This window comes from Stegastes partitus, unplaced genomic scaffold, assembly GCF_000690725.1.
Source record: "Stegastes partitus isolate 25-593 unplaced genomic scaffold, Stegastes_partitus-1.0.2 Scaffold255, whole genome shotgun sequence".
In the NCBI taxonomy this organism is placed as follows: domain Eukaryota; kingdom Metazoa; phylum Chordata; class Actinopteri; family Pomacentridae; genus Stegastes; species Stegastes partitus.
This window is the reverse complement of record NW_007577986.1, coordinates 355,289-370,535: the sequence shown is the minus strand read 5'-3', so window position 1 is coordinate 370,535 and position 15,247 is coordinate 355,289. Positions and strand designations below refer to the sequence as shown.

Here is a 15,247-nt window from a genome sequence, read left to right as displayed (position 1 = left end):
AGGCTGCTGGTTGCTTTTATAGCCAGGTGTGGTGATTGCTGGGGTGGAGGAGGAGTGGTGGTTGTCCAATCAGATGTGACCAGAGGCGGGGAGAACAAGGACAGGGCTGTGTCCAACATCACCCCTTATACCCTCTATAGTGCACTATATAGGGTGTTCGCCATTTTGTAGGGCTGTCCGAATGTTAAGTGCACTCAAAATATCCCACAATGCACCGTGAAAAGTAGTGTACAGCCAATGGTCACTGACCAAGCAATATGGACCGTCATGCATTGCATGAAAGGAAATGCAAACTAGACGAACGAGAGCGCGAAAACATGTCATTAAAATGGAAGTAAATTCCCGTTCTGTTAACTTTTTTTTTACCTGTTTCGTAGATGGGTTAGATGAGATGGCGGTGCACATAGAGGCCCCTTCAGGAGACAGCAAGAGTGAAAGTTTTAAGGGTCTTATCTAGCCCAGACGTTCATTCTGCAAAACTTACAGCTGGGAGACTTTGCTGAACGACGTAATTAATAGCTCGAGTAGTGTCAGAAAGTTTACTTTGCTGAGGTGCTCCCTACATACTTAACTACATAGTGCACTATATATAGTGATTCCTGTATAGGGAACAGGGAGTAGGGAATGAGTGGGTGATTTTGGACACAGCCCAGGTCTTCAGCTCCGGGCTAATTAGCTGAGGTGATTGGTGTCCTGGAGCGAGCTCTCAGCCAGACACACCTGGGCCTACACAGGTCATCTCCACACACAATGGTCACAAGTCAACATAACCAAAACAGCACAGACACCATGGGCCCTAACATTCATCAGGACGGTGTGTTTGTTGTTGTTGCTTCCTGTGTTCGTGCAGATTATGTGGAGGAGCTGACGTGTGCGATGGCCAGCTTGGACCTGCAGGTTCTCATACCTCCAGTTCTGCGTTACTGTTTCCTCCCAACCAAGCGGCCCAGCCCGAGGATCTGACCGCACCTCCCCTCCCTCCCTGGGTGTCCCTCACTCCTGGGCCCACCATGGGAGGATGCTTCTCCAAACCCAAACCAGGTAACACACATGGTTCTCCAACTCAAGTTTCAATTAATTCTCACACTCAATGAGAACAATGAAAATCTATCTAGGTGATGAAAACCAGGTGCATCTGCACTGGTTACATATTTACTGCAAAACAACAAATTAGAATTTGAAATTATTGTTGAAAAAGACGTCACACAGGTGTTGAAACACATGTATGGAAACTTGACCTGGACTGCATGGCATTATAAGGTGTTCATGTTATTTTGTCCACCTCTAAATGTGGTATCCTCCTGCAAGTATTTCCAGTAAGACAGAACAATGCTGAAATAATTCTCACAATATTAACAATATTAATAAAGATATTTCTTATCATGTATGTAACTATGAAAAATATCAGCAAAAACTTCAATAGAATTTCCTCACACTGCACAAAAATGTTTCAAAAATGCAAAATCTTGGCGGCTGGAGCTCCAGAAAATACTGTGAAATAACAGAAAATCATAATCGAAACAAATATTAGGAATTTTCCACAAAATGTATGTATTTATTTATACATAGAACATTTTTATGAACTAATTTTGTTCATCAGAAATTTACAAAAAAACAAAATGAAAGAATTACTACTATATATCAACATAGATTAAAGGTTAATTTAGATGAATATTTAATGCATGTTATGGAGACTGCTGAAGGTTTAGTGTGATTTCAACACTATATATATATTGTTTGCTTGTGGGTGTGTTTTAAACAGTCACTCTGGTCCTCGTTGTAGGATGGCTGGAAGGATTTTTTTGTGGTGAAAATGATAAAGTTGGTTTTGTAGAACATATTTAGGGACTATTTGGTCCGTTTAAATAATTTCGAAATCAGTTGCCTCCAAATCCTGTTATGCGTCCTCTCAGCCGCCTTTGTCTGCAGTACAGTGTTTTGTGTGGGAGGAATTGAAATGCTCTCTGTGGCATCTTTGGTCAAGAGGATTACATACTGAGACACGAATATCAAAAACATACACCATATATGCATCCATTTGAGTGAGACACGCTTCATAACATTATTGCATGCACTAATAACTTGCTGTCCTTCCTGTTCAGCTGTATAGACACACAAAAGCTTGAAGATCCAATAATGTGTTCGTTGCGTCACGTGCAGATAAAGTGAGAAACACGAGACACCAGTTGTATGCAAATGACGGAGCAGAGGCTGCTGTCTGTCAGACCTCTGAAGACTAATTAGTCAGAGTCTATCGCAGCGTGACCTCCTACTACTAACACTCAGTGACAAATCAAACTTAACAGGAACATCTATGGAAGCAGATTTTCACACAGCAGGGGCAGTTTAAGAACACCTTTATGTTTTATACATACATCACATAAGGAACCTGAACATGAACTAGGATCAGCAGCTTTGACTGTACGTTTATACTCACTTCTATCTTGAAGCAGCGAAAGCTTGTTTATTTTAAAATCATAGAACAGTTTATTGCATAATCAGGTTCTGTGTGGGCTTATTAAAACTGCTGTATGAGCTGCTATCAACAGAATATTAAAGCTGATCATAGCCACATCTCATGACTTATAGTTTACTATACTGCAGGGAAAAAGTAAAGAATTCTATATATATATACTCTCAAACATTATTAGCCCCCTCCACTCTCAATTTTGTTCTGGGGCCAGTGTCTCTTATAAAAACGCCACTGCAGCCATGTTTCATAGGTTGCCAAGCGTGGCACATTCAAGTGTACTGATTGTACAAGTAGTGTGACTGAAATGCAGGCAGCATTGTGTTGTGCTTCAAATTTGGGGAAGGTGCAGTTGAGAATTTTTAGAACAGAACAATAAGATCAGTGTTTACTGACTCATTGTTATAAGGCTGTTATTTAGGCTCTAATTATAGTCTGATTGCGTTTTTCAAATCTCAGTCTGGTCTGGTGATAAGGATGAGGAGACGTAGTGTATTACAAAATCGTGTCTCTTATAGACCCCACTGTTGTTCATTCTGGCCTCTCAGTTTTGCAGCTGTTACTGACTACATTTGTGGATGTTTTTACAGGTGGACATTTCGAAAAATAGCCTACGGCTTAAGTGGTCAAAGACAATATTTGGCAAAATTATAAAAGGTTTTTATAGAACTCAAAAAAATATAAACCATATGTGAGGCTGTGTAGTGAGGTTACATAAAGTTACAGAAGCTCAAAGCAGAGTGCGTGAATCAAAGACATTTATTCATGTACACACACACACACATACATATATAAATGTTTCTTAGAAAATTATTATTAAGGTTTTTATTTAGTTTGGCTAAAACCAGGAGAGTCCTACATCCCCTTTAGGCAGAATTATTTGACCATTTTTCTTGGATTTGTACGACTTGAGTAAGAGGTCATTGCAGAGCAGCTCAGTGCTTTATGCTTTGTGACACATTAGTGTTATTGAACCATAGTTTATTTATATTTTAAGATAGAAATTGTGATGGCTCAGAAGAAGACACATGTTCAATATTAATATTTTCAACTTTAAAATAATCAGTTAAAGTCCTCTGGGATTCAGCAACAACTAACAAGTCCTGGATGCAGGTCTGAGGTCACCTATAGGCTGAAATCAGTCTTAAACATAAGATCAGGAAAGATAGTTTCAATATTTGTAGCTCTCAGTAAAAATATAAAAGTAGCCTATTCTGACACTCGTCTGAGGTGTAAATGAAGACAAATCCCACCCTAAATGTACGGTAAATGCTGTGTATATGTCTACATCTGAGTGTAAGTGGGAGTAAATTGGCTCGGTGACAAGATGCATGAGGCAGGGAGAGCTTTAAAGACATGGCACGCTGCCTCCTTCATTTGCATAGAAATGTGAAGAGATAGAGAAAGCTTGGGAATCCTGTGAAATGATACCTAAGGGTCTAAATGCCCTGTGCTTCCTCTCAAGTGAATACGACGTCTGTTAAAGCTGTAAATGCTGAAAAAGATCAAATTAAAAGCATTACAGAAAACACTTTGATCTGATTCTAAGCCAGATAACTAGTGATCAAATGAGGCACCAGTGCAGCTCATTTAGCCTCCGATATTACAGCTGCATCTGGAGATTCTCTTCAGCGGTGGAAAGCTTTCTCTTTCTTTTCTCCTGCAATTGCACTCACTATTATGATTTTCCATTGATTTTAATTAAGACTTGCTCAGCAGGAGAAAATTCCAGCCAGATTACTGTGTAAGAACCGGATGATCAGCACATTTTTCCAGCCGAACAGATAAAGCCTGCTGCAGTGAAAAGGGAGTTACACAACCATTTTTCTTAATGTTCACAAATATAACGCCAACAGCGGTGCATCACGTGTCATTGGAGAAGCCCGAATGTTTGCAAAAAGCACAGATTAATGCACTTCAGTCTGTTATAATCTGTCTTCTTTGGGGTTTGTGCAGCAAAATGAGGTGTCTTCCCCTGAACTTGTTTTTGTTTTTTTTGTTTTTTTGCATATGAAGTCATTGTTATCTTGTCAAAATTACATTTTCCAGCATAGATTTGTTGAGAAGTGAATGATTTTTCTATTTAGAGGCAAATTGCTGAGCTATCATTCTATTTTTATGTCTTTTTAATGCCGAATTTACTGTTAAAACTAATGCAAAAAGCAACAGTCTTTAAGTATGTCTGGCACTGCTCTGCAGCAACATTTGGGTGCTTTGCGTGACTTATTTCCTGCTGTTTAGACGACAGGTGTTTTGTGTTTTAATAGTTTTCTAAAAAGTCTGCTTTTATATTGAATGCTTAACAACTGAATCACAGTTGTGCACTCGAAGGAAGAAAAGAAAAAACAAGAAAAGGAAAAAGAACAGGAGACAAGGTTGCCCTCACACACTTGTCCCTTCACCTGCTTCCTGCTTTCATTTGTTTCAGTTGTGGAGATGTCAGACTCAATTTGTCCCAAAGTTGCAGACGTCTCTCCTAGCTGAAAGGCAAATTACTCTTCCAAAGCAGCGGAGACGGATAGAATTCAAAGATCAGAGAACAGCTACACAGGAATGATGGTGCAGTCCACTGGTGATTGGTAGCGTTAATAATCTGCCAATATTCCTTATAGAGATTTCTGTTTGAAGCTTTACAGCATCTGTTTGCTGCTCCAGTGCTTCAGGAAAATTGTCAAATCCAAGTGATTGCACTGCAATTGTTCAGTCGTGCATTTTCTAAGTGGGACATGTCTGTGTTGTGCAGTTGAAGTTAAAGTGGAACTCTCTCTCCTGGAAAAAGAAAAAGAGGTGGACGGGCTGTCGCCTAATGGCAAAGCGAGTCCCTTTGCTGACTGCAGACCTAACGGGGCCCTGGGACACGGCTCTGATGACGACTCCACGCCGCTCCCCCTCTACCACAAACCACGGGACTACGTGGAGGCCTCCGTGTGTCACGTTAAAGATCTGGAAAATGGACAGTAAGAAAATGAAAAAACACTTTGCACACATGGATGCAGAAGTCAATAGGCTTCTGTGTGTTGCTGATGCACAAACTTTAATCATTTTTGAGACATCTTGGAGGGAAATTAAACTCAAAAATCTAGAAGGATTCACACAAGAGACACAGTCAAACTAACTATATAATATAGTTTGTCCTGCAGAGACCACTTATGGGTTGAATTTTTAACTGTCAAACATCCCACAGGCCCAATCAGAGCTGACTAAACAACAGCAAGTCAAAGTGACAATTATGCAACGGTGCCAAACACTGAAAGCACTAATGTACAACATGTATGTGAAGTTTGCTAACCTTTGTCACCATTCTGGTCGTGTTAGACTAAGTAAAGCTGCAAAAGCAGAATCCCAATTGTCCCGATTAAATAGTGATGTATAATATTAAAATATCTGGCCGATACCGATATCAAATATTAAGATTTCTGATATCGCCGATAACCGATATTACCGATGTTGATATTAAATTTTTGTTCACACTGAAAAATGAATGTAAGTAAGCACTGTGAGAACGTGAAAACTATTCAGAAGAAGCCTATACCAAATTAGACCACATAGTCTTCTTTATTACGGAACAAAAGTCAAATATCCATCCATCCATTATCTATACACCGCTTAATCCTCACTAGGGTCGCGGGGGGGCTGGAGTCTATCCCAGCTGACTCAAGAAGGCAGGGGACACCCTGGACAGGTCACCAGTCTATCACAGGGCTACACTTAGAGACAGACAACCAAGCACACTCACATTCACACCTACGGACAATTTAGAATCACCAATTAACCTCAACATGTTTTTGGACCTTGTGAGAGGAAGCCGGAGAACCCGCAGAGAACCCACGCTGCACGGGGAGAACATGCAAACTCCATGCAGAAAGATTCCGGTGCCCCCACCAGGACGAAAGTCAAACATATTTAAACATATTTTAACATGTTTAAAGTTCAAGTCCAGGACCATTTAAGTAAAAACATCTGTGAAATAGCAGTAATATCAAATGTAAAGACGAAGGCGCTAATGGTAGACAATCATCATTTTTTTTAACATATATTTGTTCATCGGACCGATACTGATATATCGAAAAAACATGAATATCGGCCGATATGGATGTGGTCGCCGATATATCCCTAATTTTTAAATAATTCAAGTTACAATTTCTGAGAGAAATATTTAGTTTCTTTATTCTTTCTTTTGCCAAAAGTTAGATTTCGCAGCTTTAATAATCTCTCTTCTTTACCTAGAAGGGCACTGTGAGCGCAGTCTGACAGACAGACAGACAGACAGCATTACAAACATCCTGGCTCCCTTACTCACAATTTTAAAGAAACACAAATTGAATTATTTCTTTCTTTGCCAATGTTCCATCTCTCCATTGAGTTTTTATTACTTCCTGCATAATCTTGCTGATATTTGATGTTCATCCACAAAACATGATTACTTTCAAAGTTGTTATTTTAGTGTTTTTGGCTGAACTGTCCCTTTAAATTCGCTGTAGCTTAGCTAGATTCATTCTCCTGCAGAGAGTATTTTTCTTTAGTCTTTGTGTATTTACCTGTGTGTGTGTGTTGTTTCTGTGTTTGACAGGATGCGAGAGGTCGACTTGGGAAGCGGCAGAGCTTTGCTGATCAAAGAACATGGGGAGTTTTCAGCCATGGGCCACAAGTGTCCACACTACGGGGCGCCTCTGGTCAAAGGTGAGTCATCTGTTGTTTTCTGTTAGAGTTTTAATGTATTACAGCAAACACCTGACACGTTTGTCATTTGTCTGTAATTCAAGGTGTGCTGTCTAAAGGACACGTGCGCTGTCCGTGGCACGGTGCCTGTTTCAACATTGCGACAGGAGACATCGAGGACTTCCCCGGTCTGGACAGCCTGCCTACCTTCCAGGTGACCTTCCCCGCTGGTGCCGTCTCTTAACACATTCCCTGCCTTATCATGTCTCTGAGCACCATCAAAAAGTGTACACATCGCTCATGTCTGTTTGCTCCAGGTCAGAGTTGAAAAGGACAAAGTGATCATTCGTGCAAACAAGCAGGTAACGAGACAGATAAATGTGGAGAATTTGTGCAGGAAAGTAAATGGACCTGCCTGATTGATCTGAAATCTCTTTTTAAACATTTCCAGGCTCTTCAGTCGCAGAAAAGGTCAAAGCCTATGGCCCGATGTTCAGCAGTCATTAACTCCAGCACAGGCTTCAGCCACGTCCTCATCATTGGCTCAGGTTAGTGTGTTATCGTCCCTCTTCCTCTGTTTGTTTTAATGTCTCACAGTTGACCTTTAAATCTCACTTTCAAAGTCACATACTTGGTTTTTTTGGCCAACGTGTCGGCAGGTCCGGCAGGTCTGGTGTGCGCAGAGACGCTGAGGCAGGAGGGCTTCACCGACCGCATCGTCATGTGCACCATGGACAGACATCCTCCGTATGACAGGCCTAAACTGAGTAAGGTTTGTACACAGACCCCGGCCACATGCACTGAGACAGAACTCACTTTGCCAAGAAAGTTACGTAACAGACTGCAGAGGTGCAGCTTTGGTCAGTGGTGCTAAAACTGGAGCTCTTTGGGGACCAGCTACACACCTCTCAGCGGCCAAGAAAATGGCTTGTGCAGAAGTAAACAGAAGTAACTGAACCAGGAAGGACGTTAGCTCATTCTGCCAAGAAAAGCCTGATTAATTAGTTTTCATGGAACATTGTTAATTTGCTGCACGTGCATTTTCAGATGCATCGTTGTAGTTACAGATTTCAGGGTTAACAATCATTTCCATTGAGATCTGAAGGCTATAGTCTTAAAAATACGTGTCCCAGAAGAAGCAGGATTGTTTTTGTATTGAAGAATTCTTATTTGATCTTTTACTCAGCGCTAACTTGCTAACCCTTAGTCCTTAGACAGCACGGCAGAGCAGCTGAGATTGCGCTCCATGGAGTTCCTGCAGGACCACGACATTGAACTGCTCACAGAGAAAGAGGTGAGGGGGTGACCTCTGAGGTGAAGATTTATCAATACTGCCCAAGGACTGCTGTGGCCTATTGATCTATTACATCGATGACAGCATCTTTAAGCTGTATTTGGAAAATTGCAGGACTTGAATGGCTGTTTAAGTCTGCAGCGTTTGTTCCAGGTTGTGGCGATAGATGTGAAAACACGATCTGTGACTTTTGAGGACGGCTTGAGGATGGAGTATAGGAAACTCTTTATTGCTACAGGAAGCAAGTAAGCAAATATATATATATGTCACATGATGCATTAGAAGCTGAGATTATAAATTATTAAAATACCATCTGATTGCTTTCATTTCCTACTTGAAAGACCAAAACCGATGAACTACAAGGGCAAAGACGTCAGGAATGTGTTTAACATCCGGACGCCTGAGGATGCAAACAGCATAGCGAGGCTAGCCAACAACAAGAACGCCGTGATTGTGGGAACATCGTTTGTCGGTGAGACAAAAACACATTTTGAATCACAAATCTCAGTTTGTGCTGATTAAGATGGGTGACACCAATGAAGGAAAAATAAAACCAAACCTTCTCTCAAGACATTTCACTTCCTTCAAAGAACACATTTAGGGAATTAAAAAGTTATTTGGTGAGTGTGAAGAATAAAACACATTTGTTAAGAGTCTGGTACTGCTGTGTAATCTATAATAACCTTCAGGAGCGGCTCTCAATTGGTCACATGATTTATTGCATGTCCTCCCAGCCAATCAGAGACAAGACTTTACCCTGCAGCTGCTGAATTGATTAAAAACTCCTTAATCTAATCCTTCTACTTCGTGATAAATAACTTAAATAAATAACTTTTAAAAAAAAAAAAAACAATCCAATATATTGTATTTCTAATACACACTCTGTGGCCACTTTATTAGGTGCACCTGTAAATCTAGTATCATCCAATACAGCAGCTCTGCCATAAATCCTACTTTTACAAAGTGTCTACTTTTTCATTTTATGTTGATTTTGCAAGTGTAAGAAATGTCCGCCTACAGAAAATTATTAAATGATGGAGTAATACACCATCTTTCAATGTTTTTATATGTCTGCAGTGAATTTTACCACCACGTACTCTGACCTGAGTAATAAATCTGAAGTAGAATTGTCTCATTTTTGGCAACATCAATAAAAATGGAAGATGTAGAAGCTTTATAAAAGTAGATTTTATGCCAGAGCTGCTGTGTTGGATTGTATTAGATTTCACAGGTGTACCTAATAAAGTGGCCAGTGAGTGTACTTATACAGACCAGGATGAATAAAGACGAATTGGCTGAAACAGAAGCGACATGAAAACCAAACTGCAGCATCAGAGAAATGTGTAAAATCACTCCAAAACACGTCTCAGAAGGTGCACATTCACTTTTCTGCAGCCTTATAAAATGTAGTCTATGCTGAACTAAGAGAGGCCTCTTCTTTTAGAGTTTTATTTCTATTTTAATTTTGCAAATGGGATTAAAAGTGAGGGGCTTTTAGTTAAACCACTCAGTGATCCTCATGCCCTGTTTGGAAGCATCTGCAGTTTCTTGCTCTTCACTCTTTTATTCAGGGTTTTCCTCTGTTTTGTCAGCCATGTGTAACATTCTGCATTAAATACTGTATACATCAACCGTTTTGTGCTGTGTGTTTGCTGTGTTGGCAGGTATGGAGGTGGCTGCAGCTCTAACTGACAAGGCCCACTCGGTCTCTGTCATCGGGATCGAGTCCGTCCCCTTTAAAAAAGCTCTCGGGGAGAAAGTAGGGAAAGCCATAATGAAGGTAGAGACGTACTCCTGGGAAATCAAGCTTTTCAGAACATGAAGCACCTCCACAGTACTATCATCAGCATTCTCCCTGAGAGGAAACTATTAGTTAAGATGCAAATCATGTTTTTCTGGTCAATACTGCAGCAGGAAGCGCAGCGTAAATCTTCTCATTAGCGGTGATTGATCATGCAGACATGTGGAAATTCACTTCCTTCGTGCTGCTTTCATGTGCTTACCATGAATGTTTGGTGTGTTTTTTTCTTTGCAGCTCTTCGAGGCGAACAGGGTGAAGTTCTACATGCTGAACGAGGTGTCAGAGATGATTGGCCATCATGGACAGGTATTCAGAAAGTGAGAGAAACAGCATGACATGATGCTCGGACGCACCATCCTCTCAGATGAGAAACAAGAGTATTAAGCTTGGAGAGTGTCAACTTTAAAACCACTGGTGTCTAAGTATTATATGAAGAGTTAATTTACAAAAACAGATAACTCCATTTTTGTAGAGTGTCAGAAAGTTGAGTGGATTTGACTCAGTAGAAATGACAAAAATAGAGATTGATTGTTGCTGAGCTTGATTGTTGCTGTCTCAGGTAGATGATGGGAAAGTTGGTTTTCTGAAGGTTTGTGAAGATGGAGTTATCTGTTTTTGCAAATGAACTCATCATATATAACATTAAATGACTTACTGAGCAGCTGCATTTTGATTGGAAGCTTCCCACATTTATTATTTAGTAAGAGTTTAACAGTCGAAACACTCGCTTCCTCAAGAGTGAATGAACATGGTTTGGTCAGACAGGACTGCCAACAGAACATCACAAATTATTTAAAGATTGTGATTTAGATGCTTCCTTACTCTGAGTGTGTGTTTGAAATCTTTAATGCAATTTATTGCACTCAACGCTTGATAGTTCACTCTACAGTGAGTTATACATAAGTGAGTCTGCTCGTCTCTATGTGCGACCAAAGTAGCAGGTAGTGTGCACAAACACTACTGTTTGTTTTCATTGTTGGACTTTCTGGAGGCACTATATGGTGCACAGTAGAGTAAATATCATGTAAACAGCTTTAACTGGAAGAAAACAGTGTGTTTGCTATGTGTGAGACTCCACTGCTCAAATGAATAAGCTTAACCAACAGTATTTTATTAGGGTCTCAATCTCCATGTTGTGTGAAAGTTGTTAATGTACTAATGTACACAATATGTGACCTGGACGTTTTGTTTTTACTTTTGCACAGCTGAAGGAAGTCGTACTGAAGAGTGGAAAAGTCCTGCGGGCAGATGTGTGTGTCATTGGAGCAGGTGATCTCATAAACATATCTTCATTATCTGCAGTTTGTCAAAATTACTTTCAAATGACTTTTGATTACTTTAAAAATATGTTTGTTTGTTTGTTTGTTTGTTTTTGGGAGCTTTATGTTTAACTCTCTGAATCCTGACGGGTGTGAAATGTGTTACTTTGTAAATATCACAAAAATGACACCACTCATCTGAAGCAGGAAACGTAAAAACCAAAGTGAATCTTAGGATTTTCAACTTTCCAGTGGTCCTTGAACTATTCATGTGTGATATATGGTTCTGGTGTGAAAATGAACCAAACTAAGGTTAACATTTATTCTATGTCTCATTAAAGAAATCACCTCATAAAAAAAACTGTTTGCTCTGGCCAGATGCTGTCAAAAACAAAAATTCTGTCCTCCTCTGCATAACCAGATAGGCATTAGTGATTCCACTGTCACCAACTGTTACATGACAACTTTTCAGGCGCTTTCTGGGTGAGCTAGACTGAACTGCAGGCAGTGTTTACACAAAGCAGGCAGGAGCCAAGTATGTAATGTATTACAAATGTAAGTAGTAAAATATCTACAGTAGGTAGAGCCACCCTTCCATCCATTCAAATTCCCTTTTTTTGTAAAATAAATGAAGAAATTCAACATGCTTTTTGAATGACTTATGGCTTTATAACTTATTATGTCGAGAGAACATTTTTTGACTTCTCTCTCCTTCTAGCCCCGGTTGTGCTTGTTTCCATAGATGTGCAGAACTTTATGTTGCACTGAAAAATGAGCCCACAGTGAATACAAAATATGACAGGAGCAAAAAAAACAAAGGCCCAGAAACGTGTTGGGGTTCAGAAGGTTGACCTGTTTTCTCTTGTGTCGTCCCTCCTGCAGGAAGCATCCCTGCAGCAAGTTTCCTGAAGCAGAGCGGCATCCACTTGGACTCTAAGGGCTTCATCACTGTGAACAAGGTACTGAAGCTTGTGTGAAAGTGTTTTTCACGTTTTTTTTGTCGTTTCTTCAATATTCGTTGCATCTAAACTTTCTCCTAGATGATGCAAACAAACGTCGATGGAGTCTTCGCAGGAGGAGACGTGGTGATGTTTCCTTTCCCACCGCGCAACAACAAGAAGGTCAACATCCCTCACTGGCAGATGGCTCACGTACACGGTGAGGCTGTTGCAGCAGCAGTTGATCCTGACTGCGTTTAAAAGGCTGTTAGAAGTTCCTGGGATGTGCTTAAATGTTGTGTGTTTTCATCCTGACTGGCAGGAAGAGTGGCAGCTCTCAGCATGATGGGCAGAGCCGCTGAGATCAAAACTGTGCCTTACTTCTGGTCAGCCATGTTCGGGAAGACCATACGCTATGCAGGTAGGCAGGCCTGTGTTTGGTTTAGCCTGAGGTCTGATCAGCGTTACGAGGCAGACGTGCTGTAAGAGACGATCAGAGGTTGAAAGTAGATGAATTGTGCTGTGATGTGTCGTTGCTACCCTGCCATCTAGCTGTAAAACGAATAATAAACACCTCAGACTAAGAATTTAAGCCTGAATCGGACCGTTTGTTTTCTATCTGTGGAGGTTATGGTGACGGATTTGATGATGTCATCATACAAGGAGACCTGGACGAACTGCGATTTGTAGCATTTTACACCAGGTAACATTTATTTACTTTGTTTGGTCTTTGTATGTAATTTTACACGTGTGAGCTTATTTTAATCCTTTATTTGGAGTGTTTATCTAACTTAGCGATGGTTCCTTGTCATTGTTCCCCCCTCTGGTCCATCTACAGGAGTGAGGAGGTGGTTGCTGTTGCCAGCATGAACTATGATCCCATTGTATCCCGAGTGGCAGAGGTCTTAGGATCCGGAAAGACGATTAAGAAGCGAGATGTGGAGTAAGTCCCCTTCCAAGACTTAAATCTGGTCACGGTTACAATAGCTGTTATGTTCTTTAGGTCTCTCCGGTTTTACGGTGAAGAAAAACATGACAAATGTTATCACTCTGACAGGAAGCACAATGAGTCGAGCAGCTTGTGACTTTCATCACATGAAAAGTATTATTCAGGCCAAACAAGTTGGCTTATTGTGGAAACACTACAGAGCAATAACACCAGTTGTTCTTTTACATGCTTGATTAATGCGGTGAAACTGTACCTGATGGGTTATGTAGTTTACTGCTCAGTTCTTAGAAAATCACTTGGAAAAAAATGGTATGGACAATTTATAGCTTAATTAGAGACATGCGCTGATCCAGAATAATAAATACTCACTTTAATTTGTGTTTTTAAGAAAGAACCAGCAAAATTAAATAGGAAATTGTGGTTTTAAGCACAAAACACTTTGTATTTATAGATGTATGCGAATGGTTAACAGCTTGTAACGCGTTCTAGTGCTGCTATTGTTACGACCCGGTGCAAGACGGCCGCAACAACAGGAGAGACCAAGTTTCAAAAATTAAAGCTTGTCTTTATTCCCTTAAATTATATCAAATTAAAAACCAAACCAATACGAGGTTGTGAGAATACATAGAGTCAGTGGTGTGTGTGCGTGTGTGTGTGTGATGTATGCATGAATTATGTCTGTGCAAATGTTGTAAACATCCTAAACAAAGAAAACTAACCCATGACCAGACCGATGCAATACCTGCGGAGGGAAGCAGAGTAGAGAGATATTAGACTGCAGGCAGCCCTTAGGTAACCCAGGAACACACTGGGTGTCACAGGTGCTCCTGATGACCTCAAACAGCCACTCACAGAACCGACGGCCAAACTAGAACCACCCACAAGATAAGAGGTGACCTCAGGGGTCATCACACGCTAAGCGAATGTTTTCTGAAAGAGGACATTTCTGAAGAGTTTAATAGTAGCAATAGTTTGGTATTAATATTATTTTTTTCTTTTATGAATTTCTTTTATAACGCGTCCATAACAGATACAAACAACAGGTAGATAAAAAAAAAAAATTAAAACAAGGTTTTTAGCTGCAGCATGTCAATAAAAAGTATAATCTGAACATTATAAGCACTTAATTCAGTAAATAATAAAACAAATAATATGAAGGGATCTAGCAAAATACAATACATCCATCCATTATCTGTGTTTTATCCTGTAGAGGGCTGCAGTCCTCTATGGCTGTCTTGCTGTGCACAGAATCAAAGACTTTACTGCTTTTATTATGAGGCAATTGTGATAATTTCCTGTTTAATTAATACCAGATGGCACACTCCTTTTTAAAGAAGCACCTTTAACAGTCTGAATATCTTTTCATTGCCTGTTATTACAGTATTATTAGGAACTACTAGACCTGTAACATAAAACGTTCCCGCATCATATTGTTGCAGAACTAGTCCTGGATTAAATGTGTCATTGCACAGTTTTCTGTGCATTTTGTCTTTTCTTATTTGTGTTTTTGTTCTAATGTAACAACAGTGTTCCTCGTGTCTTTTATTTCCAATAATGCACACAAAAATTGAAGGATGTTAGCGCGACTTGGCAAGTATGGAAAATCTGAACTACTTCTCTTCTTTGTTTCACACATAATAACCGTTTGTAGGAAGCTGCAGCTTAACCACTGACACATCTGATGAACGTGTGTCTGTATGTGTCTAATTACTGGATCTTGCGTTGCAGGACTGGAGACATTTCTTGGTTGATCGACAAAGGCTCTCAATAACTTCACAACTGAAGGTCCCAAGAGACAAAGTCCACTGGACACCTCAATACGGACACTTATGGTGCTGAGACACTGAGCAGCTATCCCAGTCTATTCACAAAGACAC

The 15,247-nt window shown here is 40.2% G+C and overlaps 1 protein-coding gene across 1 annotated transcript; it reads left to right on the top strand.

Annotated features, from left to right (window-relative positions):
- Nucleotides 1–1,010: 1,010 nt before the first annotated feature.
- On the top strand, nucleotides 1,011–15,141 carry aifm3 (AIF family member 3). Its single transcript, XM_008282043.1, has 19 exons — nucleotides 1,011–1,041; nucleotides 5,214–5,427; nucleotides 7,041–7,150; nucleotides 7,234–7,343; nucleotides 7,447–7,491; nucleotides 7,581–7,677; nucleotides 7,789–7,901; nucleotides 8,337–8,423; nucleotides 8,577–8,668; nucleotides 8,765–8,895; nucleotides 10,088–10,203; nucleotides 10,459–10,530; nucleotides 11,430–11,493; nucleotides 12,366–12,442; nucleotides 12,524–12,641; nucleotides 12,744–12,842; nucleotides 13,049–13,124; nucleotides 13,260–13,364; nucleotides 15,099–15,141. The coding sequence occupies exons 1-19, from the start codon at nucleotides 1,011–1,013 to the stop codon at nucleotides 15,139–15,141; spliced, it is 1,800 nt and encodes a 599-aa protein (XP_008280265.1).
- The last annotated feature ends 106 nt before the right edge of the window (nucleotides 15,142–15,247 follow it).

Bases quoted from the DNA above. Each gene is read 5' to 3' on its own strand.
- aifm3 (XM_008282043.1), top strand. From the start codon at position 1,011: ATGGGAGGATGCTTCTCCAAACCCAAACCAG. The intron at 7,902-8,336 runs GTTTGTACACAG...GCTAACCCTTAG, and splicing joins ACAGGCCTAAACTGAGTAAG to TCCTTAGACAGCACGGCAGA. The intron at 8,896-10,087 runs GTGAGACAAAAA...CTGTGTTGGCAG, and splicing joins TGTGGGAACATCGTTTGTCG to GTATGGAGGTGGCTGCAGCT.